This window comes from Alligator mississippiensis, chromosome 1, assembly GCF_030867095.1.
Source record: "Alligator mississippiensis isolate rAllMis1 chromosome 1, rAllMis1, whole genome shotgun sequence".
NCBI classification, from domain to species: domain Eukaryota; kingdom Metazoa; phylum Chordata; order Crocodylia; family Alligatoridae; genus Alligator; species Alligator mississippiensis.
The window spans coordinates 475352668-475375829 of record NC_081824.1 but is presented as its reverse complement, the minus strand read 5'-3'; the positions used below and the strand labels follow the sequence as shown (position 1 = coordinate 475375829).

At 54.6% G+C, this 23162-nt stretch overlaps 1 protein-coding gene across 3 annotated transcripts; it reads left to right on the top strand.

The window, feature by feature from the left end:
• The first annotated feature begins 11186 nt into the window (after positions 1-11186).
• LOC132248763 (zinc finger protein OZF-like) lies at positions 11187-21278 on the top strand. Of its 3 annotated transcripts, none has more exons than XM_059722863.1 (5): positions 11187-11240; positions 12036-12211; positions 12400-12552; positions 15276-15392; positions 18878-21278. In XM_059722863.1, the coding sequence occupies exon 5, from the start codon at positions 19039-19041 to the stop codon at positions 20491-20493; it is 1455 nt and encodes a 484-aa protein (XP_059578846.1). In that variant the 5' UTR covers positions 11187-11240; positions 12036-12211; positions 12400-12552; positions 15276-15392; positions 18878-19038; the 3' UTR covers positions 20494-21278. The 3 variants fall into 3 exon arrangements, with proteins under 3 accessions (XP_059578846.1, XP_059578843.1, XP_059578851.1); XM_059722860.1 differs by having other exon boundaries at positions 12400-13267; XM_059722868.1 differs by lacking the exons at positions 11187-11240; positions 12036-12211 and having other exon boundaries at positions 12323-13267.
• The last annotated feature ends 1884 nt before the right edge of the window (positions 21279-23162 follow it).

Genomic DNA, 23162 nt, shown 5'->3' with positions numbered 1-23162 from the left:
TGTTTGGGGGTGCTGTCCAATGGGCAAAACTAATTCCCCATATTAAGTACCTGATGTTATTCATACCCCCTTCTAAATTTTGGGGAAAGTTTAAAGCTCCCAAATGATTGTTTACTCTGGTGGCAATTAATCCAGCTAAAGTTATGGGATACATGCCTCCCGGAATTATATTCATGGTATTTGTGAGAATTGCCCCCTTACTCCATCCCAAATTTCTTATTAGTGGAAGGGCCTCCTCTGAACTTAATAGGGTTCCTATTCCAGTTTCTTCCTCTATAATCCTTCCTAGCCACACAGCAATTTTCATTAGTACGTCGTGCTGTTCTCCTAGCCAAATCCTCTATTTCCTCCCTGTTCCTTTCTCTATAGATATTCTGCCTAATCGCAGGATTTGTGCCTTGTTGTTTCCAACTAGTAGTTACTATAGGGCATGCCTCCAGTATTGGCTCTGCTCTAGCTTTAGCTACTTCTCCTACCTCATAGTCAGCTTTTAATTCTTCCAATTCTACTGTAACTTCTGCATGTGGTGGTGGAGTGGATGGAGTAATTGGAGAGGGTGCAGTAGGTTGCACAGATATTTTACTTGGTTTCTCTCCATGCTCCTCTGTTTCATTCACTTTACTCTGGTTCATAACCAATTTTAAAACATTATTCTCGGCTGCTAAATTTTCTACCTCATGCAATAAGTGAATGATTCCCCGAGCTGCCTCTCCTAAGAGGGACGGGTAATTAGGTTTTTTCAAAGGACCTCCTGCTGCTTGTTTGCAACTTACTTCTAACTCTCTTAGTATCTCTCCTGCTTTTAAACACGTTACCTCCCTTGCTAGTGGCAATTTTAACTGATCGTAAACTCCTTTCCCTAACACCTTTCGCGTTATCTCTCGAAAACCTCCCTCTTCTTTTCTACTTTCTTTCTTCCTACACACCTTTACTTCTGGCTTTACTTCTTTCTTTTCTAAACTCCAATCTAGTGGACCATATGATTTCTGAATTCCTCCCAGACAGCATCTTTAACTTTCTTGTGTAAACATAAAACTATACGTGATTGTTTCATCCTCATTATTAAGATCCCTTATATTTACCTTCCAAGTTCCCTCATTATCATTGTGGAACGTGCAATGCTGCAACACATTCATCCCATTTTGAAATGGGCAACCAGCGCATCCTGTTCGTGACGCCATGTCTCTAGTGGGTTATGGAATAGAGAAAATCCCACACAATTTACTGATTCGTTTTGATGCACTGGCTGGGGGAGTAGTTAACTGATTGCACGATTTCACAATGATTACACACTTAATTTATACAACACACTTTTATTTTAAAACTCTTTGCTACGTATATAACACTGCTTAGCTTGAAGAAACACCACAAACATTAAAAACACAATAATTACATATATCAGAAACAATGCTCCGAATGCACTTCCTTCCCAAACAATGCTATAAGAATTAGTGTTACAAAAACAACTACAATTACAACTAAAAGTTAAATTTGAATCAATACTATTATTTTTCATATTATACTTACAATCCTAGAATTCCAAGAAGCCAAATACCAAAATATGGTTTCATTCCTCAGTAGTACGATTTAATGGGTTGGCCTCAGTAGTACGGTTCAATGAAATGGGCTCAGCAATACAATTCAATAGGCTGGCCTCAGCAGTGATAGGACTAAGTCCCCTTCCTTCAGTTCCTTTCAGGTGCTCCGCGGCTTCCGCGTGAACTAAGAGATTCGTGTTCACGGAGAGGGTGGTTCGGGTGATCAGTCTGACCCTTTTTAGACTGCGGACTGGCAAACCGTGGACCGAAAGCAGATCCTTTCATAGATGCAACTGCATAAACATTAGGGCTGGAAGGGACCTCGTAAGACCACCGGGTCCAGCCCCCTGCCCCAGGGCAGGAAGTCAGCCAGGGTCAAAGGATCTCAGCAAGATAAATGTTTCTTGAAAGTGTCTGGAGTAGGTGATTGCACCACCTCTGGGGGAGCCTATTCCAGGCCTTGGGGGCTCGGACAGTGAAGAAGTTTTTCCTTACGTCCAGCCTAAAATGGTTTTGCAGGAGTTTGTGACTGTTGGACCTTGTCATCCCCTGGGGTGGCGGCAGCGAGCAGGGAGCTCCCGCAGGCGGCCACGGTGGTGTCAGTAGTGGGGCGCAGGGGGGTGTAAACACTGACTGGTGGTCGTCGACCACCCAGAGATACTGCTGGCAGGAGTAGGGATGGCCAGTGGCAGTCAGGGACCACCTGCAGATGCTGCCAGTGGTGTCGGGGTGGGAAACAGCAACAGCCTGCCGGCACCGCTGGTAGCATCAGCAGTGTTTTTTCAGGGGGTGCGCCGCCTCCTATGTGTACCCCCTACACATTGCCAATGCTCCTGAGTCTGTGCTTCTCCAGGCTGAAGACACCCATAGCTCGCAGCCTCTCTTCATAAGGCCTGTTCGCCTGCCCTCAGATCACGCACATGGCTCTCCTCTTTCCAAGTTTCTCTGCGTCCTTCCTAAACTGTGGAGCCCAGAACTGGATGCACTACTCCAGCTGCAGCCTCACCAAGGACAAGTACAGCGGGAGGATGACTTCTTGGGTCTTGCTTGAGATGCATCAGTAGATGGAAGCCAGAGTTTTATTTGCTTTGCCGGCTGTGGTATCGCATTGGTGGCTCATGTGCATCTTGTGGTCAATCATGATCCCCAAGTTTCTTTCGGTCATGGTGCTAGTGCGTGTAGCATTGCCAAGCCTGCAAGTGTGATGCAGGTTTTTATTCCCGAGGTGGAATAAAACACCTTGCATTTCTCCATATTGAATGCCATCAGGTTTTCCTCCGCCCGCCTTGCGAGCCTGTTGAGATCAGCCTGGATCACCAGCCTATCCTCGAGTGCAGACACACTTCCCCAAAGTTTGGTGTTGTCAGAGAACTTGGTCAGTGCACTTTTGACACCAGTGTCCAGATCGTCTATGAAGACATAGAAGAGTACAGGTCTGAGAACGGCACCTTGCGGGACGCCAACCTGAGCAGACCGGGTCTCGTTAGTCCCTGCTCGTAGGGAAGGCCCTCCGTACCGTTGTCTCTGGCCCTGCTCCAGTTCCCCTAGATCCTGCTGGACGTGCGGGGACCAGACCTGGGCACAGGATTCGAGGTGTGGGTGCACCATGGGTTCATAAAGGGGCGTGGTGATGCTTTCGATCTAGTTCACAATTCCCTTCCTCATCAGCACTCACATTTTCCATTGCTTTTTTCACGGTGGCTGGGCATGGAGCTGGTGCTTACCGCACTCTCCGCAATCACTCCCAGGCCTGTTTCCTGTGTGGTAACAGTTCACGTGGAGCCCGTCGTGGTGTCAGTCCCATTTATACAATTCACTTTCAAATGTGTTCCTGGCCCATTCCACTCAGATCAGGATCCCATGGACAAGAGTAGGGAAACCGAGTCGTGGGCGACCAATGCAAAACTCCACACTTGGGAGGGAATAATTGCACTCACCGATCTCACCTGAGGAACGCATAGCCAGGCTGTAGCCCTGCAGAGATGAGGTGGGGGGAACCAGGGGCCATGGGCTGGATCCGAGCCAGCCGTGTGCTTTGGTGGTAAAAGAAATCAGCATCCTCCTGAGCAGCATGAGGAGGAGCGCCCCTTGCAAACCAAAGGCAGGGATCCCCCAGCCCTGGGGAGACTCCCCTGGAGTCCTGTGTCCGGTTCGGGACCCCGCACTTCCAGAAGGAGGTGGGCAGAGGCCAGCAAAGAGGGACCCAAAGGATGAGGGGCCTGGGAGGCAGGGGTGGGGGGGAGAGGCTGGAAGAGCTCAGGGGATTGAGTCTGGAGAAGAGAAGACTGAGCGGGGTTTGACCCCAGTCTTGGGGCAACGACAGAGAAGATGGAGACAGGCATTTCTCTGTGGCTGTCAGGGACAGGACTAGGAGCAGTGGGCTCCAGCTGCAGCAGGGGAAACAGGCTGGAGAGGAGGAGGAATGGGCTGGTAGTGCCCTGCTGGAGCTGCAGGGGGGTTAAATGAACTCAGGAGATGCCAGGTAGAAATCATGCCCCACTTCAGGGGAAGACTGGCCCTGCTCCCCGTCTCTGCCCCAGCTCACCACCTCCAGCAGTCTGGGAAGGGTGTGCACACACACCCACTCCATGATGCAGGACAGTGTGGACACCCCCCCGCCCCCCCCAATGCAGGAGGGTGGGCATATACACACACACACACCATGCATGCACACACCGCCCGTGCAGGAAGGCACACACGTGCACACCCCTGTGCAGGAGGGCAGACAGGCGCACACCCACCCCCTCCCCCGCAGGTTGCCCGCCCCCACGGCATAACAAGATGGTGGAGCCAAGGGAGGGGAACGGGAGCTGGGGGAGGGGGAGGGCTTGGGTGTCAGGGCACCAGGCCACCGCCTCCACCTGCTCCTGCCACCCCCAGTGCAAGCCCCATCGGGCTGGCACCGCCGCCTGCTGCCATCAGGATGGGACGGGCGTCAGGTGGCCTCAGGATCCGCCCCAGCCCGAGCCCGGGGCTCCTCTGCACTGACCCCGCTCCTGGGTGCACCTCCTATGTGTGCGCCGGGGCCCGGCCCAGATGGCACACGACGGTTGTGTCCGTGGTGGGCAGACCAGACCCCAGCTCACGGGTTTGAGGCATGTGCTGCACACCAGCGACTGCAGGGCCAAGGGCACCAGTGTGGAACGGGGCGGGGAGTCGGCCCAGGCTCTGTGCTCGTGTGGAGGAGTGTGCTCTGCGTGTGCAAGGGGCAGGGAGTCTGGGACTGGGAGAGAGAAGATGTGTGCTCTGTGCGTGCAAGGGGTAGGGAAGTCGGACTGGGGAGAGAAGGTGTGTGCTCCTTGTGCAAGGGGCAGGGAGTCCAGGCCTGGGGGAGAGAAGGTGTGTGGGGACGCCCAGCCCTGCAGCCGGCCCCAGCCCAGCCCAGCGCCCCTTGGCACGAGCAGCTTTGGGCCCTGGTGCTGCTGCCCGGTGCCACGGCCCCCCCGACACGTGGGTGCTGCCCGGACACGGTGCCTGTCCTTGGCACGGGATGTGGCTCTGGTCCAGGCTACATCCAAGGCCGTGTGGAAACAGGAGCGGCTCCTGGGGCTGGATCCGTGGGGCAGGAGCAGGGGCCGTGCCCTGGCCTGCGGGGCTGGACCCCCTTGTTAGCACTTGCTAGGGCTCTGAGCTCCCAGCTGCCCCCACCCCAGGCTCCACCTGCGTGAGGCCGGGCTCAAGCAGGGCCCCGAGTGTGGGGGAAAGCACGTGTGTGACTTGGTGGGAGCAGACGTGGGGAAGCAGGCCCCTGCTCCCTGTGCGCGCTGCTCTGCTGCAGCTGAGGCCGGGCGCCTGGGGACCGTCCTTTCTGTGCTGGGGGGCGCTGAGGCTCAGGCAGGGCCGTCCCGGGACTGGCTCTGAGGCCTATCACCTTCCCCTTCCTCCCCCCACGCTGCCCGGCCTGCAGCACCAGGAGAAGGGCAGGGAGGGCAGCAGCAAGAAGCATGACGGACACCAGCGCATCAAGCAGGACGGGCTAATGCAGGCCTACGTGCTGCACCTGCTGTGCGGCACGGGGCTGGAGGTGGCCTTCGTGGGGGGGCAGTATCTGATGTACCAGTTCAAGGTCAGCCTGTCCTACGTGTGCTCCCGCAGCCCACGCCCCCACACGGCCGACTGCTTCGTCTCGCCTCAGCGCCCATGAGAAAGAGGGCACCCTCTGCGAGCGGGTCACATGTCAGCTGGGCCTGGCCGTGTCCCCATCCTGGGTGCTGAGCTCTGAGGGGCCGGGGCCCACCGCGGCACTGGGGCTTCCCTCACATCCCTAAAAATAAAGAGGCCAGGCCTATTCAGTTGAGGGGAGAGGTGCCTGAAGAGGGATGTGACAAGGGTTTACCACACACTGGGTGCACCTACAGGGTGCTGTACGTTGCTCCTAAAGCACGGCGCAGTGCGGGCGGGGGCTGCACCGTGCACGCAGCATGCAGGTACGTGTCATTGCTACGTGGCTGTAGCAGTGCACTAGGCCTGGGAGCACCCTGCTATGGCAACGTAGCTGGTGATCACGTAGACACATGTGATCACCATGTCACCATAGCACGTAGCACACCGTACCGCAACATAGTGATGTGCTACCTCACCATAGATGCACCCACAAAGTTGCAGAGAGAGAGACTCAGTCAGGACGAGTTACTGACCCACCAGACAAGAACGAGGAGTCGCAGCATGGTCCGAGCAGGCAGTACGTTTAAAACCAGCAAAGGCAGGTCTTGGTCACCCAGCACGTCGTTACAGCGGGGACTCGTTGCCACCAGACGTGCTAGACGCTGAGAGTGCAGCACGTTTCCAACGGGGGCGGGATGCATTCTTGTAGGAAAGGGGTCTCAGCAGCTACTGAGCTTCCGAGCCTTCAGTGCCAGAAGCCGCAAGGGAGACAGAAACGGTAGGGAAAACCTTGGTTGTATGAAGACAAGGGTCTTTGGGTAAATGTGATGTGTTTGATTAGACCAACTAAATAGCATGTTGTGAAGTTTCCACTTCAAACGGCAAAATTCAAACTCGTCCATGTGTCAGGGGTGTTGGTTGTAGCCGTGTTGGTCTAAAGACATGGGCAGACAAGGCTCTTTGGATCAATGGGATATTCTGTATTAGACCAACTAACCCTGCCCCTTCCCTACTCCCTCCCTCCCTCACACCCCTTCCCCCCACACCTACCAGCCAGACGCTGCTGGCCAAGCTGCCGGGCTGCAAAGCAGCAATCAGATCCCTAACGCCTGCTTTGACAGCTCAATAATCAGCCTTCGGTATCGGCCCCAAAAAATCTTTAGCGGTGCCACCCTAATAAAAAGCATTCCCCTAAATCCACTGCCAATCATTAAAACCAGGCTCCCACCCAGACCAGTACGCACCCACCTCCACTAGTAAATCCCTCAGTTCATAAAACCAGTCTCCCTTGAACCATCATTTCTCAGTCCTTCTGCAGGGTGGAAAAGAGCCTGCTGCACCAATTAAACATACGTTGAGTATGTGGTGACAATGGTTATGAGTAGTATTTATTAGTGGCGTAGCCTACACCCTTCACTACCGGGTGTATTAAGATGAGGTTCCCTCATTATCTGGCCACATCCTCAGCAAATCTTGGCTGCTGAATCCCTCCCATCAGGAAGCCTCTTTAGAGAACAGCAGCTTGCCCTGACTAAGGGGAGCAGCGCAGGCCTCTGCAGTGAGTGCCGCGGTACACCCTTCTCACGCTGCTCGCCGTGGTTTCAAGTCATCACTGCTAAAATCCTGCGCAACTTCTGGTCGCTTTTTACCAAGCGAGGCAAGCAAACACCTCCCATCCTGGGAAAAGAAAAGAAAAGAGAAACACTTGGCTGCCAGGGATAAACCGAGCAACTCCTCACCTGAAGGATCTCTCGCAAGGAGGATCTGGAGGGACACTGCACTTCAATACGGATCCAGGAAGAGGCGATTGCCATTTACACCAGCCCAACCTAGCTACAAAGGACAAACCAGAGTACGGCGCAGGTTCATCCTAGAAAACTGATCTACTTTTTATCTGCAGATCCAGAGTCTTTCCCTGCACCCGTCAGCCTGGCACGCGAAAGGCACACGTCCTCGCAGCCCACCCCCGAGCTCCCCGTACACGATTGCGGTCTCTTCAACTCCATCTATCTTGACACATTTCTTCTGGGAGGAACCTGACAGGCTTCAGTGTCCAAAAGGAGGCGGAGGAGAAAACACCGGGTTTAGAGAAATCCACTTGCGGAAGAGAAGGGCAGGGACATTTGGACATCCACAGAAAAGGGCTGTGGAAAAAGGAGGTGCTGTCTTGCAAACCAGTCAGGAACTACGAGCCGTCAGGTGAACAGGAATAAGTACGTGGCAAATTATAGGTGTCGTTCCCCCGAAAGCAGGCAGGGATCTGCTCTCCATCCCAGCCCAGGGGAGCTTCAGGTGGGGGGAGCAGGGGATGCAGCGACGCTTCAGCGCAGCTGGGTTTTATGGTGCGGTCGTGTGCTGGCTGTAAAGTCCAGGCAGGCAGGGCTACGAGAAGGGGCCTTAGCACCTGACCCCCCACAGTCTCTTCCCTTCATGTGGCTGAGGAGGGGCTGGAGGAGCCCCCGAGCACAGGATGCTCTGTCTCCACCCCAGCCTCCATCCCCAAGCCCCGTCACACCAGGGCACGCAGGAACTGCTGCAATCTCACATCCAAGCCCGAGAAGAGTCACCTGCAGCTCCCACCTCCCACAAACATCTCAGTGGCTCTAAAAGAATAAAATGAAGTGCAAATAAAAAGGCAAGCTCCAGGCAGCCAAGACAGGAACTGTGTCCCTTAGCTCTGCATGCGCCTGTGCCAAAGAAAACTCATCTCCGTGGTACTAGTCAGTCCTGCTCCTCCCAGCAGCTCCCAAGAACCCCCCAAAATGCCCCGAGACTTAAACCCGAGCTGCTCATGCCCCCCCGCCAACAAAATCCACCACGGGGCAGAACGGATCGTGCCCATGGGCAGGACCTGACCTGCGATTTCAGTTGACACCAAGACAGTAAAACAGAAGGGCAGAGAGAAAAGCAAAGCCCTGAACGCACCAGACCAGAGCGAGAAGCCGAGCACGTCTCGGTGGGATGCTGCAGCCTGAGGGTGCAGCGGGACCAGAGGTGCTGCCCGACTGCCCCCGGCCCAGCCCCGGGGATGTGCAGGACACACGGGGACCTGCCTGGTGCGGGCACTGCAGCTCCTCCACGGCTGCCTGCCCGCGCCCACCTCGTCCTGCCTGGCCCGGCCCGGCCCAGCCCAGCCCGGGGCACTTGGCCAGAGACCCGGGCGGGACATGGGCAGAGGGGGAGAGATATAGATCCTGATCTCGGTACCTTGTATACAGAGGCACCTATGTCTACTGCAATGTAACAACACGGTGTCTGTGCCTGTCTGTCCCCATGTCCTGGAGCTGCGGGACAGGGGGACGGGAGGCGTTTGCAGTGTTAGAAATTGTGCGCAGAGAAGGGAGTTTCCTTCTCTAGTAACACAGGAAGCACAGCCTGCACCTTCGGGTGCCCACAACTTCCCCCATAGTAACTAAGCATGATAGACAAGCTTCATGGCAGACCTGTGCCTTATTTGGTCAATTGTTTAAAATTGTATTGTGATTGGAGCTTACGCCGCAGGTTAAAGAAGGTCATGCAATACTAGTAATTTTCCGCTAAAGCTTTGTGCATGCGAAAATCTCATGTAACCAGAGAATATAAATACGTGTGTGAGAGTGCAACCGGGGCCCCTCTGCCTTTCTATGGTCGGGGGACCGCCGGCCGAATAAACTGGAAAGACCACACCCTCGTCGCCTGCTTATTTGAGTCTCAGCTGGGAAACGAGCCCCGTTGGGGTCAGGAGTATTCGCAGATGTTCCCTTACCAGGATGGGAGCTTAAGCGAATAATTTCTCCGACAAATTTGGTGAGCCAGGCAGGAGCACCCAGCTCGTCGCGCTGCCGCTGCCGCCTGAACCCATCCCCCGGCCGGCCATAACAGAGGTGAGTTCAGCATGGGGGTCTTGGGTTGAGGCTGCAGACACGGCGGGACGATAAGGTGACTGGAAAAGGGCTAACGTGGTCCCCATTTTTGAAAAGGGGAGGAAGGAGGACCCAGGCAACTATAGGCCAGTCAGTCTCACCTCCATCCTTGGTAAAGTCTTTGAAAAAATCATCAAGGCTCACATTTGCGAGAGCCCAGCAGGGCAAATTATGCTGAGGGGAAACCAGCATGAGTTTGTGGCGGGCAGATCGTGCCTGACCAATCTAGTCTCTTTCTATGACCAGGTTACGAAACGCCTGGACACAGGAGGAGGGGTGGATGTCGTATACTTAGACTCAGGAAGGCCTTCGATACGGTATCCCACCCCATACTGGTGAACAAGCTAAGAGGCTGTGACTTGGATGACTGCACAGTCCGGTGGGTGGCGAATTGGCTAGAGGGCTGCACCCAGAGAGTCGTGGTGGATGGGTCGGTCTCGACCTGGAAGGGTGTGGGCAGTGGGGTCCCGCAGGGCTCGGTCCTTGGACCGATACTCTTTAATGTCTTCATCAGCGACTTGGACGAGGGAGTCAAATGTACTCTGTCCAAGTTTGCAGATGACACAAAGCTATGAGGAGAAGTGGACACGCCGGAGGGCAGGGAACAGCTGCAAGCAGACCTGGACAGGTTGGACAAGTGGGCAGAAAACAACAGGATGCAGTTCAACAAGGAGAAATGCAAAGTGCTGCACCTAGGGAGGAAAAATGTCCAGCACACCTACAGCCTAGGGAATGACCTGCTGGGTGGCACAGAGGTGGAAAGGGATCTTGGAGTCCCGGCGGGGCGGGCGCTGCGCGCAACGAGCCTTGCACACCAGCACAGGTAGCACAGGCAGGAGCCGTCCCACTGCGCGTGCGCTGGCAGCAGAGTGGGACGGAGAAGCATCAAGAAAGGACTCACTGCGCATGCCCAGGCCAGGAGGGGCGGGGACAGCAGAGGTAGAGCAGTCACTGCGCAGGTGCCACCGGGTCGGCGGGAATCCCTGCGGGGCTCCAGAGCGAGGTGCGCGGAGCGGGGTCGGGCGGGGGCGGTCTCGGTGTCCGTGCCCGTCCTCTGGTCCGAGTCGCGCCGCGCCGCCTCCTCCCCTGCAGCCTGCGGGACCAGGGCACGAGCTCCCCACGCCAAGGACCTGGCGCTGGGGCTGCGCTGCCGGGAGGCCGAGGGCCCGGCGAGGTCGGTGTCCGCGGGCGGGAGCTGCGCGGGCGCCGCAGGCAGGGGCAGCGGGCGGAGCGGGCGGTGCTGCAGGCCCCGGCTGTGCTGCCCACGGAGGCGCGGAGCGGGGTGCGCGGACGCGGCATGGAGACCTGCACCGAGGCGCTGACCCTGTCACACGGGCTTCGGCTGGGGCAGGTGCCGGCATCGAAGCTGCACGTGCAAGTATTTCACTCGGCGCGTCAGTGAATCAACGTGTGCCTGCGGGGTGGTCCCTGCCGCCCCGTCTCTCCCAGCCCAGCTCCCCCATGACAGGTTGGTCTTGTCCCCAGGTCGCGGTCAGTGTGGCGGCCGGGGAGGTGACCGTGGGCAGGGTGCAGCCCGCCGGGGCGCTACAGCAGCCTGGCGATTTCTGGCTGGAGCAGGCGCGAGCCCAGCCTGCAGATAGTTCTCCGGAGGAGGCAGCACCGAGGGAAATCGCAAGGTCTCGGGACCAGGCCCCTTGTTGCCCCAGAGAGGAGCCGCTGCCAGACGCGGGATCTGGTGAGGGGCCACGTGCAGGCCTGGGCCTGGGTCTGGGGGTCTCGGGGGCTGTCCTGCGTGTGGGGAAGAGGTTCAAGCGTCTCCCCTTGCCGGGGACAGCGCTCTGATGTCTGTAGGTGGGCAGCCGTGGGTGGGACACCCGGCCTGTCTCGATGTATGTGCAGCACCCAGGGGAGAGAGGCTTGATCTTGGTTGTGCCTTGTCCTGCCGCCATGGGAACAGGCAATGACCCAATTCACGGTCCACCAATCCGTGCTCCCTTCTTCGACTGTTTCTCCTCCATGCCCAGGTCGCCCCAGGACGAGGCCCTTCCTCAGCAGCCGGTGAGGCGCTGTGGCTCTGCCTTTCCCAGCAGCAGCAGCAGGCGCAGCCCCCCAGTGGGAAGGTCTCTGTGCCAGGACATGCAGCTGGGGGAAGTGGCTTTCCTTGTCCCCCCCACCCCCTGAACAGGCCACGCCTCCTGGGGAACACTAACCTCGCATTTCCCCACCACTCCCTTAAAACAAGGGGATAACATGCCCCCCTCCCCATCCCTCCAGCTTCTTTCCCTGGGAGCAAGGTACCTGCGGGCCCTGACACAGTGCTGTGATTGCTGCTCTGCAGCCCCGGGACAGAGCTACGGGGGTCCTCTCCAGCTTTTGCTAGCCAGAGCAGTGGGAAATTGAGTCCTGTCTCCCCACTCTTCCACACAGGAAAGCCTCCAGCTGCTGCAGTCGGAGACTAGTACCGGACAACAGGGCTTTCATGTGCTAGGAGCAGCAGGGCTGACCTGTGCATGTTCTTCCCTACGCACAGGTGCAGAGACCATGAGCAGAGTTCATCAGCAGCTTCCTGAAGAAGAAGGGCCTGCAAACCTGGAGCTGCTGAGGACTTCCCCGGGAAGGCTGGGGGAGAGGGCGCCACAGAGCCCTGAGCTGGGCCAGCTGCAGAAGGGGCAGGGCAGGCCGGCAAAGCAGGGGGAAAGCATGGAGGTGAGCAGGGCACGAGCTCCAACAGGCTGCACCCACATCCCATGTCAGCCAAAAATGGAGCATTTTGCAGATGTGTGTGTCATGGCACATCCTGCACACAGCTGTCACACAGGGATTGCGGGGAAGGTGGTGGGGGCTGAAGGCAGCTGGAGCAGGAGACACTGATGGGCTAACGCTTGTGGCTACAGCTCCAGGAGGTGTTTGAGGACGTGGCTGTGTATTTCACGCGGGCAGAGTGGGAGCTCCTGAAAGATGCAGACAAGGTGCTTTAGCAGGACCAGATGCTGTGAAGCCAGGACCAGGACCAGGAACCAGGAACTGTGAAGCCCTCATTTCCCTGGGTAAAGCTGTTTCCTGCTTCTCCCTGTTGCCATGTCAGCTGTGTCACTTATTGTCTTCTCCCTGCTTCTGAGCACTCATCCCTGTGAACCTTTCCCTGATGCTTGAAATCCATATCCTCCCCCATGGCTCCATGGGTGACCAGGCCTCTCTGGCATTTCGTATCAACATGTGCTCCTTTTGAGCTGGCTGCCTTCATCTGAGTCGTTCCTGTTCTTGTAGCCCCCGGTGCTTCCATATGCAGTCATTTCTTGGCAAGGGGGTCTACCGATTTCAATGTGGTTGTGTCATCTCCAGTTAATTGGGCAAAAGAATTCACTGCCAGCTCTTCCTTGGGAAATGCTTCTGATTTCCTCCTTTTTGTGCCTAGCCTGTCCTGTCCCACACGTGTAACACTCCAAGCATGCTCAGTCAGTGATGTCTAAATCCTCTTTCTCCTCATTTGGTTGCAACCCAGCAGAAGGTAATGGAAGTCTTAGTGTCTGCTACTGTCACCCCTGGGATTTGAATTTCCTCCACTCAGTCTCTAGTGACATGTGGACACGTGTTGGACCTGGGGTACTTCTATCACCAGGTCCCTGGAAGCATCTGCTCACATTGCTTCCTAATGTCTTCATCTGAACAGGCTGCAGGCTCTCGCTTGGCTGTGTTTACTTGGAGACTTGCTCTGAAGCTCGCTCTGCTGTTTCCAGAAGTTGCATAGGTTCCAGGAGCAGGGTAAGACCTGTCAAATGCCTGTTGTTTCTCGGCCTCTTGTGGGCTAAGATCAAGTTGCATTGATCTGATATGGGCTAGGATTGAGTGTAATCACTGCAATGGTCTTGGTACCTGAGCCAGAATAGATTTAAATGGCAGTGTGTAGTTGAGTGTGCACCCCTGTCCAAATGTGGAAAGAACTCCCTGCGAGAGACTTGTAAATAGCTTCCTGCTGGCCAGTGTCCAGTGAGAGGATCTCGGCTACACCCCTCCTTTATGGAAGTGTGGAAGTCCTCCTAGCTTCATCCTGTGGCCTCATGCTGCTCCAAGGGCAGGTGAGACTTGGGGGCATCTGAACCCATGTCCTTCCGGTTTGGGCCTGCATATGGGATGCCTGCCAATCAATTTGGGAGCATCCAAAGCTGCGGGCTGAAATGTCTGGGGTGGAGGATACTTGCCAGTTCTAGTGCCATATACGGTTTTTGAAAGATTGAATTTTGCTCAGTTCAAAAGGATTTGTAACTGATCTGGCTAATTTGACCTGGAACATGAAAACATTTCCAAAATAAAAACAAAAATGTGCAGAGCTCAAGTATTTAGCTTCACATTGCTTTTCTAGCACTTCCTTTTCCTTGTTCTTGTTCGCTGGCATGGCGTTGCATCAGATCAAGTGTTGTAAAGTCGAAACTGACATCATAACGTTGAAACAGGGTGTCAATTTATAAACATTGCAAGTGCGAAACCTTGTAACTCCATGTTGTAAGTCGAGGACTGCCTGTATTAGCGAAGCTTGTTATATAATACTTGCAGATCACCCTTCAGGAACGACAGTGGGGAGGTGGGGGCTGGAGAGAGGCTGGCAGGGACAGAGCTCTGCATCCACCCTTGCATGTACCCGCTCCCCTCCCCCACTGCCACTGCAGGTCCAAACCCTTTTCTGCCCCTTCCCTATCACTTCGGGTCCAAGCCCGCTCCCCCCTCCTTGCCACTGGTTCCGGTCCAACCCAGTTTCCCCCTCCGGACCCCCACCAGTTCGGATCTAACTCCATTCCCTCCCCCACACCCCCACCAGTTCAGGTCAGACCCCATTTCCCGCCCCTCCCCGGTGCTGCCGGTTCAGTTTTAACCCGTTTCCGCCCCGTCCCGTCCCGCCCCCCCAGCTTGGTTTACAACCCAATTCCACCCCGAACCGCTTCGAGTCCCACCCCATTCCCCCCTGCCCTCCCACCACCGCCGATTCAGATGCGACCCCCCCGCCATTGGTTCGGGCCTGACCCTGTTTGACCCCACTTGCCGCTGGTTTGGGACTGACCCCCTCCCCCGCTGCTGCCAGTTTGGGGTGACCCCATTCCCTGCCACTACCAATTCAGGTCCCACCGCGTTGTCCCCTCTTCCCCACTGGTTTGGGTCTAACCCCACTCCACCACACTCCCCTTCCCCCACTCTGAGTCTGTCTGGCCCATTTCCACCTGCCTGCCTCCCCTCCCCTGTATCCCTGCCGGCCACCGCCCCCAAGGCACCCCGCTGTGTGGCAGGCCTGACCCCAGCCAGTCCCCCCTGCCTGCCGCCTCCCACTCCCTGCTGGCTATTGTGAGGAATGGGTTGGGTATGTTCAGCCAATCAGTGCCTGCTCTCTTGGCAACACATGCATAGTTGGCCCGGAGCATTAAGGACAGACGGACAGACTTCTGGGAGATCTGTCAACTTGACAAAACCAGGTTCAATTTTCCTTCCAACACCTCCGTCCCTGGGAAATCTGTTGGTCTTGCACCCTTTTTTATAAAACCTCAGGGTTGTTGGTGATTTGTTTCCTATTACTGTCCCCACACCACCTGGGTGACAAAGGCCATCATCTATCAAATGCTTCTCCCTGCAGTGCCTTCTCTTTCATCCCAAGGGTTCACCCTCACCTGTGCTTTAAGGCCCCAGTAGAATCCATGAGTTCACTGGATCCATTCCCCAGATCCCAGTTGGTTATTTTGCAACCAGGACTGAATCACAAACTCTCTTTAACCACTGCCCCAAACAGGATATCAAGGCCCCACACCCAACTTAATCTGCTGCATCCAGCAAAGACAGGAGGAGCTCTGGGTCTGCGATGATGAGGACCATGGGGAAATCTCAAGCTCTGAGGACCTGTGGCTAGGTGAGTCGTTCGTGGCTGTCCCCTCCCCCAAATCCCCTTTCAGAAATGCTCCCTGTCCACAGTGACAGGGCCTGAAACTTGCAGACCTGTCCTGTGCTGCCCATCCAGGGTGCTGACCTCAACTAGTTTATGCTGTAGTGTGTGCAGGCAAGTGGCTTTCCTGTGCCCTGAAATTCCAGACTGTGGAGACGAGCAGTCGTTCACTTCTACCCCCCTCTAACTACAGAATGGCTCTATGGGGGAGTGCGATTCACGAGCTTTCGTGTTGCAGGGGGAAGTGAATCCCCCAAGGCTTGTGCCATTGTGTTTTGTCTCTGGACCGTGAGTGTCACAGAACCTGGGATTCAGCACAAAGTCCACATGAAGGTTAATGCCAAAGCCTTTGTCCCAGTGCAGATTCTGGTGATGTGCAGGCCTCCTGTGCTTCATCAGCAGAGGAAAGCCCCATGGGCTCTGTCACGGCGGGGTCCTTCAGGAGGGCTGTGATCTCCCTGAGGTCCCTCTCACCGTGTCAAGTCCGGCCCAAGGGCACCCTCTTATTCTCGCTTGCCACGTCTTTGATGTTCAGTAAGTTCGGGAGGCTGCCTTACACCTCCTTGGGCACAGCTGATTAGGACCTCTGTCCCTGTGTGTTCCCGGACCCCCTGGGGGTCTCCCGGTATGATGGGCGCTCCCCAGGAACCCTAGCCTTATGGGCTACGCGTGGCTCCTACCAACCCCTAATACCACGCCCCAAGCTTCGCTGATGGGATAGATGTTGTCCTGTCACAAATCAGCTTGCCCACTCTCCCGGGCCTCCTCTGTAATCTAGCCCACTCCTGGGCCTCCCCTGTAGTCTAGCCCACTCTGGGCTCTCTAATACACAGCCCCTCACTGGGACTCTCGTTGAGCCCACTCTGGGCCTTCTCTAAAAGTGTTGTCCCGCTCAGGGACCCTCTAGCGGGTCTCCGGTCCTTTAGGCCAACCGCACGGCTACCCTCTCTGATCCCGGCTCACCGCACTGCTATCCCCCCTTTGCCGGGGACCACCGTAGCACCTTGCCTGAGGGCTGTTGCCACACTAGCCTACAGCCAGGCTCGCTACGCCCATCTTGGGCTTCTCAATAGTCCCTCTTCTCTGGGACCTTACACGCCCACGCCGGGCTTCTCAATAATATCGCCCCCTCTCTGGGGCTCGCTGTGCCCCCGCTGAGCTTCCTAATAATATGGCCCCCTCTCTCTGGGGCTTGCTGTGCCCCTACTGGGCTTCCTAATAATGTGGCCCCCTCTCTGGGGTTCGTTGTGCCCACGCTGGGGCGTCTCAAAGCTGCTCCTCTCTGGGGCTGGGGTCTGCGTACCCCGCACACAACCCGGGGTCTATGTTCCCCGCCCGCAACCCACTGGTTGCACTTCTCACTGCAAGCTGCGCCTTCACTGGCACCGGGGTTCCCATACCACTGGGGTTCCCCCTGAGAAACCTGCGCCCTCACTGGCGCTAGGGTCCCACGCTCTGTAGGTCCCTATGAGAGCACTGCGCCCTCCTCAGGCGCTGGGGCCCCCACACTCCCGTGGGGCCCCTTTATGAGGCCTCCTCCAACCCCTATAGCCTCACCCAAACCACCGGTGTAATAGCAAAGCAAAACATACTGCAAGCCTCCTGGCTACAACTCAGCACACGCCCTATGGCTATAACAACGTTGCTCCATGTCACAGCGGTACTTGCTGTTAGGCTTCTCTCCGCATCCTAACTGCAGCAGCTCCTGCCCCTCTGGCTGCTGGCAGGGAACTGCCAGCCTGTCCTCAGCCCTGGGCTTTATGAGGGCCAGGGCCTGCCTCCTACAGGCAGCTGACTCACATTAGTTGCCCTGGCAACCCGCAGCTGTGGTTATGTTCTGCCAGGGCTCTCTCTCCCTGGCAGTTTCTACTCCCTAGGAGCAGGCACTGAGGTGCCCTGCGACAGGCTCGTTCCCTGCCCCAGAACTTTCCCTGGAAGCAGATAGTGTTGCACTTACAAACCAGATTTTTAACCTAGTGCTTTAAAAATTGACACAACACTTCGTTAATGAATACCAGAAAGACTTGCTTTACTAGCTACTAACAGGTTACAAAACCAAATGACAAAGGTTCTTTCCCAATATCAAATAAATGAGCTGTATTACCACACAGTCTTCGTATTAGAGCCAGTGATGCTACTCATGCAGGCCTAAAGCTAGTTCAAGTCTTCAGCCTTCTCAAAGCGTGGATCCATTGCCTTAGTCCAGCTGGGAGCAGGTTACAGTTTCCCTTTTCCCCCTGGAGAAGATGCCCACCATCTGCTGGCACTTTGCCCTTGTTATACTTGTTCAGTTGTATAGCTTCAAAGCATTTTTTCTAGATAGTTGGTTAATCAAAGTTTGAACAAAGCAGGCAAGGACAGAATTAACATATTACAATTATATCCTCTGTGTGTGTGTGTGTGAAGTTTGCAAGATTTGATCAGTTTTGGAATGGGATGGGTATTGATTGAATGAGATGCCTTCAGGGAGTTGATTACAGAATATTGTCTTTCGGTAGTTATTTTAAAAGTGGAGCTGCATCAAATGATTTATGAGAGATGCTTGACAGCCATTAAATGCCTGTTTTGAGAGAGGTGTTTTGATTTACAAGCTTCCTTGGCTGTATGGGATACCTCTTACTGGACCAAAGCAGGTTTATTAAAATGTAAATGGAGATAAGAAGAAGAATAAATAGGTTTGAATTTCAGGAAAGTGCCCTGGTTTAGCATAATAAACATTTAGAAACTGACTGCCTGTTTAGAGAAATATACCCTAATTAATAAATGCATATGCAAGGCAGTGAGGATCAAAGGCCCCTAGGGACAATAAGCATGAGTTAATTTGGGATTAGATACAGTCAGTGAGTAGCCTGACTTAGCATAATAAACATTGGGTACATTAGGAATGTAACACAGGAGATGTGATCAATTTGGGATTGTTTTGTTTTTTTTTCACATGGTCCCAGCCATGATATTGCATTTTTATACAAAAGGTATTGTTTTAGCAGTTTAATAATTTAAATGGCCAAGCTTTTACAGTTATCAGGTAGGACACACAACCCTGCTCCTTCCAAAAGGGAGAGCCACAGCTCTTAAATCCTCCCCTCCCAAAGCAGGCTTTGAAAGTAGGAGGGATGAACCATATGGGCTTTTTCTACCAAGTAGTAGCAGCTCGCGTAATGTAAGGCTATATTCCCCACACATCTTTGACTGCTGTTGAGCCCCCAAAATCCATTGTGAGACTGTTCATCCTGCTACCAGATGACAAGGTGGCTCTGACCTCCACTGAGCAGGGAACATTAGCCTGCCACAGGGGCTCGTCCCTCCCTCAAGCCCAGCACTTGGGGTTGGGCAGGAAGTCCTTGTTCTTCTAAGGAAAGCAGGTGCCCAGGTCCAGTCATGCTTGGAAGCCTGTTGCAGCAGAGGGAATAGCAGTGGCAGGAACTAACTTGGCGTTCCTCTTCCCCACGCAGGAGGTGCCTGGCTGCTGAGCAGAGCAGAGGAAGGGCCTGCAACTCTGGAGTCACCCGGGATTACCCCAGGGAGTTTGGGCAAGACGGAGTCCGTGAGACTTGAGGACAAACGATGGCTCCAGAGCCAGGGGAACCCCCAAAAGCAGAAGGAGAATGTAGCAATGACCCAGATGCGATCTCTCCTTGGGGGTGAGAGTGAAGAAGGAACAGAAGCCAGACAGAGCCCTGGGCGCAGGGAAGGATTTGTGGAGCTGAAGAGCCATGAAGCCAAGTTCTTCTGGAGAGAGACCCCGAATCTAAGGCGAGCCAGCAGGAAGGGCCTCAGAGGGCAGCAGGAGCTCCCCACCGCGCCCAGGGGCAGAGGCCGCCCCTGCCCTGAGTTCTGGAAAAGCTTTAGCTTCCTCTCACTCCTGGCTCTGCACAAGATAAGCTACATTGGGGCAAAGCGCCACCTATGCGTCAGGTGTGGGAAGGGCTTCACCTGTGGCTTTGCCCAAGCTGCTCATTGCAAGATCAATTCTGGAGAGCTCCCACACCACTTAACCAGATTTGGGAGGAGCTTTGTGTGCCTCTCAGAAGTAAGAAAGCACCAAGATGTGCATAGGGGAAACTGTCAGTACCGTTGTGTCACGTGTGGCAAGACTTTCACTCATTTCTTCTCCCTAGCTCAGCACTGGCACATTCACGCGAGGGATAAACAGCATCGGTATCCTGAGTGTGGGAGGCGTTTCAGACGTTCCACCAACCGAGCCAAACACCAGTGCATCCACACAGGGCAGAAGACACATCACTGCTGTGTGTGTGGGAAGAGCTTCACCCAGTCTTTCCACTTGTCCAAACACCAGTGCCTCCTTGCAGGGAAGAAACCACACCAGTGCTGTGTGTGTGGGAAGAGTGTCTGTGAATTCTCCCACCTGACCAAACACCAGCACATCCACACAGGGGAGAAGCCACATCAATGCTGTCAGTATGGGAAGAGCTTTACCCACTCCTCCAGCCTAGCCTACCATCGGCGCATCCACACAGGGGAGAAGCCACATCAATGCTGTCAGTGTGGGAAGAGCTTTACCCGCTCCTCCAACCTAGCCTCCCATCAGCGCATCCACACAGGGGAGAAGCCATATCAGTGCTCTGTGTGTGAGAAGAGCTTTACCCGCTCCTCCGGCTTGGCCGTGCACCAGCGCATACACACAGGGGGGAAGCCACATCAGTGCCTTGACTGTGGGAAGAGATTCAGTGAATCCTCCAGGCTGACCAAACACCAGCGCATCCACACAGGGGAAAAGCCACATCAGTGTTCTGAGTGTGGGAAGAGATTCCGTGAATTATTCAATCTGACTATACACCAGCGTATCCACACAGGGGAGAAGCCACATCTATGCTCTGTGTGTGGGAAGAGCTTTACCCACTCCTCCAGCCTGGTCATGCACCAGCGCATCCACACAGGGGAGAAGCCACATCAGTGCTCTCAGTGTGGGAAGAGTTTCCGTGAATTCTCCAAACTGACCAAACATCAGCGCATCCACACAGGGGAGAAGCCACATCAGTGCTCTGAATGTGGGAAGAGCTTCACCCAGTCCTCACACCTGGCTGTACACCAGTGCATCCACAAATGAGAGAAGCCACGTTAATGTTCTGAAGGTGGAAAAAGATTCAGCAATTCCTTTAGCCTGACCAAACAGGACTGCATCCACACAGGGGAGAAGCCACATAAGTGCGCTGAATGTGGGAAGAGCTTCACCCAGTCCTCCCACCTGGCCCTACACCAGCGCATCCACACAGGGGCGAAGCCACATCATTGCTCTGAGCGTGGGAAAAAATTCAGTGATTTCTCCAGACTGAGCAAACAAGTGCATCTACATACGGGAGAAGCCAAATCAGTGGTCTGAATGTGGGAAGAGGTTTACCTGTTCCTCCAACCTGGCCATACTCTGGCGCATCCACAGAGAGGAGAAGCCACATCAGTGATCTGTGTGGGGGAAGAGCTTCATCCACACCTTCAGCCTGGCATTCCACCAGCACATCCTCACAGGCTAAAAGCTACATTATTGCTTTGTGTGTGGGAAGAGCTTTGCCATATTCTCCCACCAATCTGTCAGGTTTTGCTTCTCAGCCTCCCTCCAGAGTTATGCATGCCTTGGTACATGTCACTCCCCTGCCCTCCTGCCCTTAGCTGCACTCTCTCTAATCCAGTCTCTGATCAGAAAGCTGTTGTACTGAACATGGTATCCCTGTGGCTGGGCTCTGTGCCCTCTCCTCAACTGAGATGTGAATTGAGAAGAGCCCAGAAGCCTTTCCAGGGCAGATCTCTCTGAGTTCCCAGCCTCTTCCCTTTGCCAAGGGTTCACCACTGTCCAGGGCTTGTTGCAACACCTCAATAAAAAGAGTTGGTTACACTGAAGGCCTCACTCCTACGTACTGCTGTGCAGCAAGGGCACTGCCCTTTTGAAGGAGCCTGTGGCCAGGGGGCAATAGAGTGCCTTTTCTTGGGGAAATGGGGGCAGGGGGAAGGAGGTGCAGGCTGTGGCAGTTCCTGTGTCCTGTGCAAGGTCACAGTAAGTGTTAGACCCTGACCCCATGTGGCGCCCAACGACTAGGGAGACGACGGTCCAGTTACGTGTGGATCCTGTTACTCGTTAGCCAGAGCAGGCAGGGAGCAAACACCAGCACACATTACTTGCAGCTGCTTTATTCAGAATGGAGACAGCTTCGGACAGGGGCCTCATGCCATTAGAGACGGGGTCCTGCTCCAAACAATAGGTTTTTCTTACAGTTATAGACTGGTTTATACTCATTAACATTCACTCCTCCTTTGTCCCGCCTCCTGTTCCTCAGAAAATGGTTGACACAGTAAAAATGGTTACTTAGCATAAGTAAATGGCTGGTCTAGCTTGCATCCTGCCTTGTAGTCAGGAGCTCTGCTAGGCCACAGGTCATGCCTTGTATTCAGCTGCAAATCCAGTGCTCTCTAATAATCCAAATTATTGTCACCCTAACAGTAAGTATGAGGACATTGTCTTGGTGAAATGCAGCATGTTATCATGTCTGGGGAATATTCCCTGGTTGGTAGAATCACAATAGACCATGTCTCATGCATAGGAACTTGCTTTGGCTTCACTTGTTCTTCTCCAGACAAAATCCAAGGACCCAGAGACACCCTTGGTGTAACACCCTGGGATGCTAGTCCAGCTGTGGCACCACTGCCTTCCTGCTGTCCCTGCCAAATAGCCTTATGTTAGAGGCAGAGAGACGGGTCCTGCTGGCATGCTGGGTCAGCTGGAAAAGCTAACTGGGATATCTGCTTGGTTTGAAGGCACACCCCTCAGCTCCTGCTCATCTGATGAGCCACCCAGAGCTCAAACTGCCTCTGTCTCCTCCCTAGAGAGAGAGACAGGGTAGGGTAGACACAATGTAGGTGAGAGAGTGGAGGAGCAGGGCCGGACCCATAACCAGGGGAGTGGGTCCGGACCTGGAGTGGTGAGGGTGGGGGGAAATGTTGTATGGAGGACAGAGATGAACTATTTTCCAAGGCCGCAGGGGACAGGCTAAAGTGTGCTGATTGGAATCAGGGCATCACTTGTCTGTGTGGGAAACCTTGAGGGCTTGAACAAATGGGTTCCTTGAATACACAGGTGGTCACACCATCCCACTACCACTGTCCTGCATGGCCTGATAATCTATGAGTGAAGTTCCAACTGTTTTTGACCAGGATCTGAGTGTTCTCAAAGTCCCGAGCTGAAGAAAAGGGTGGGGATTCTCACCTGCTCGCAGGAGTACCATATTATCTTGCATGCAACATACCCCACCCCTTTTTTATTTTTGGCAAGCAAGAATATAAAAGAAAAAGATTTCTCCAGGGTCACAGCCAACTGTGGTAGAGAATAAGTCCTCCTGGGAATGTAGAATTGGGGTCCACACTTGCCACATGCTCTATCTGCCTCACTCTGACTGTCTGCTAGGATGTCACACTCTGGACTTTCCAGGACGACTCATCACACCAGGCTAGTCACACCACCTGGCAAGAGCTGTAGCAAGACTGTTAGCTCTTGGCTGAAGCAGTCCTCTCCAGGAGCAGTGCTTTCCCCAGTCTTGGTGTCTCTAAGGGAGGCTTAAAGCTCCTTGACATGGCACAGAAAGCAGGGGGCTGGTGGGGTAGAATATCCTTTCCTTCAGATTTCAGGACAATTCCCATATTTTTGACCGATACCAGGAATAAACTTTCCTGGAATCCCCTTCTAACAGCTTCCTTCTTTGCTTGCTTCTACCAGGCCTTTATGCTGTGCCC

Excerpts from the sequence above, each read along its gene's own strand:
- LOC132248763 (XM_059722863.1), top strand. The coding sequence starts at position 19,039 with ATGACCCAGATGCGATCTCTCCTTGGGGGTGAGAGTGAAGAAGGAACA.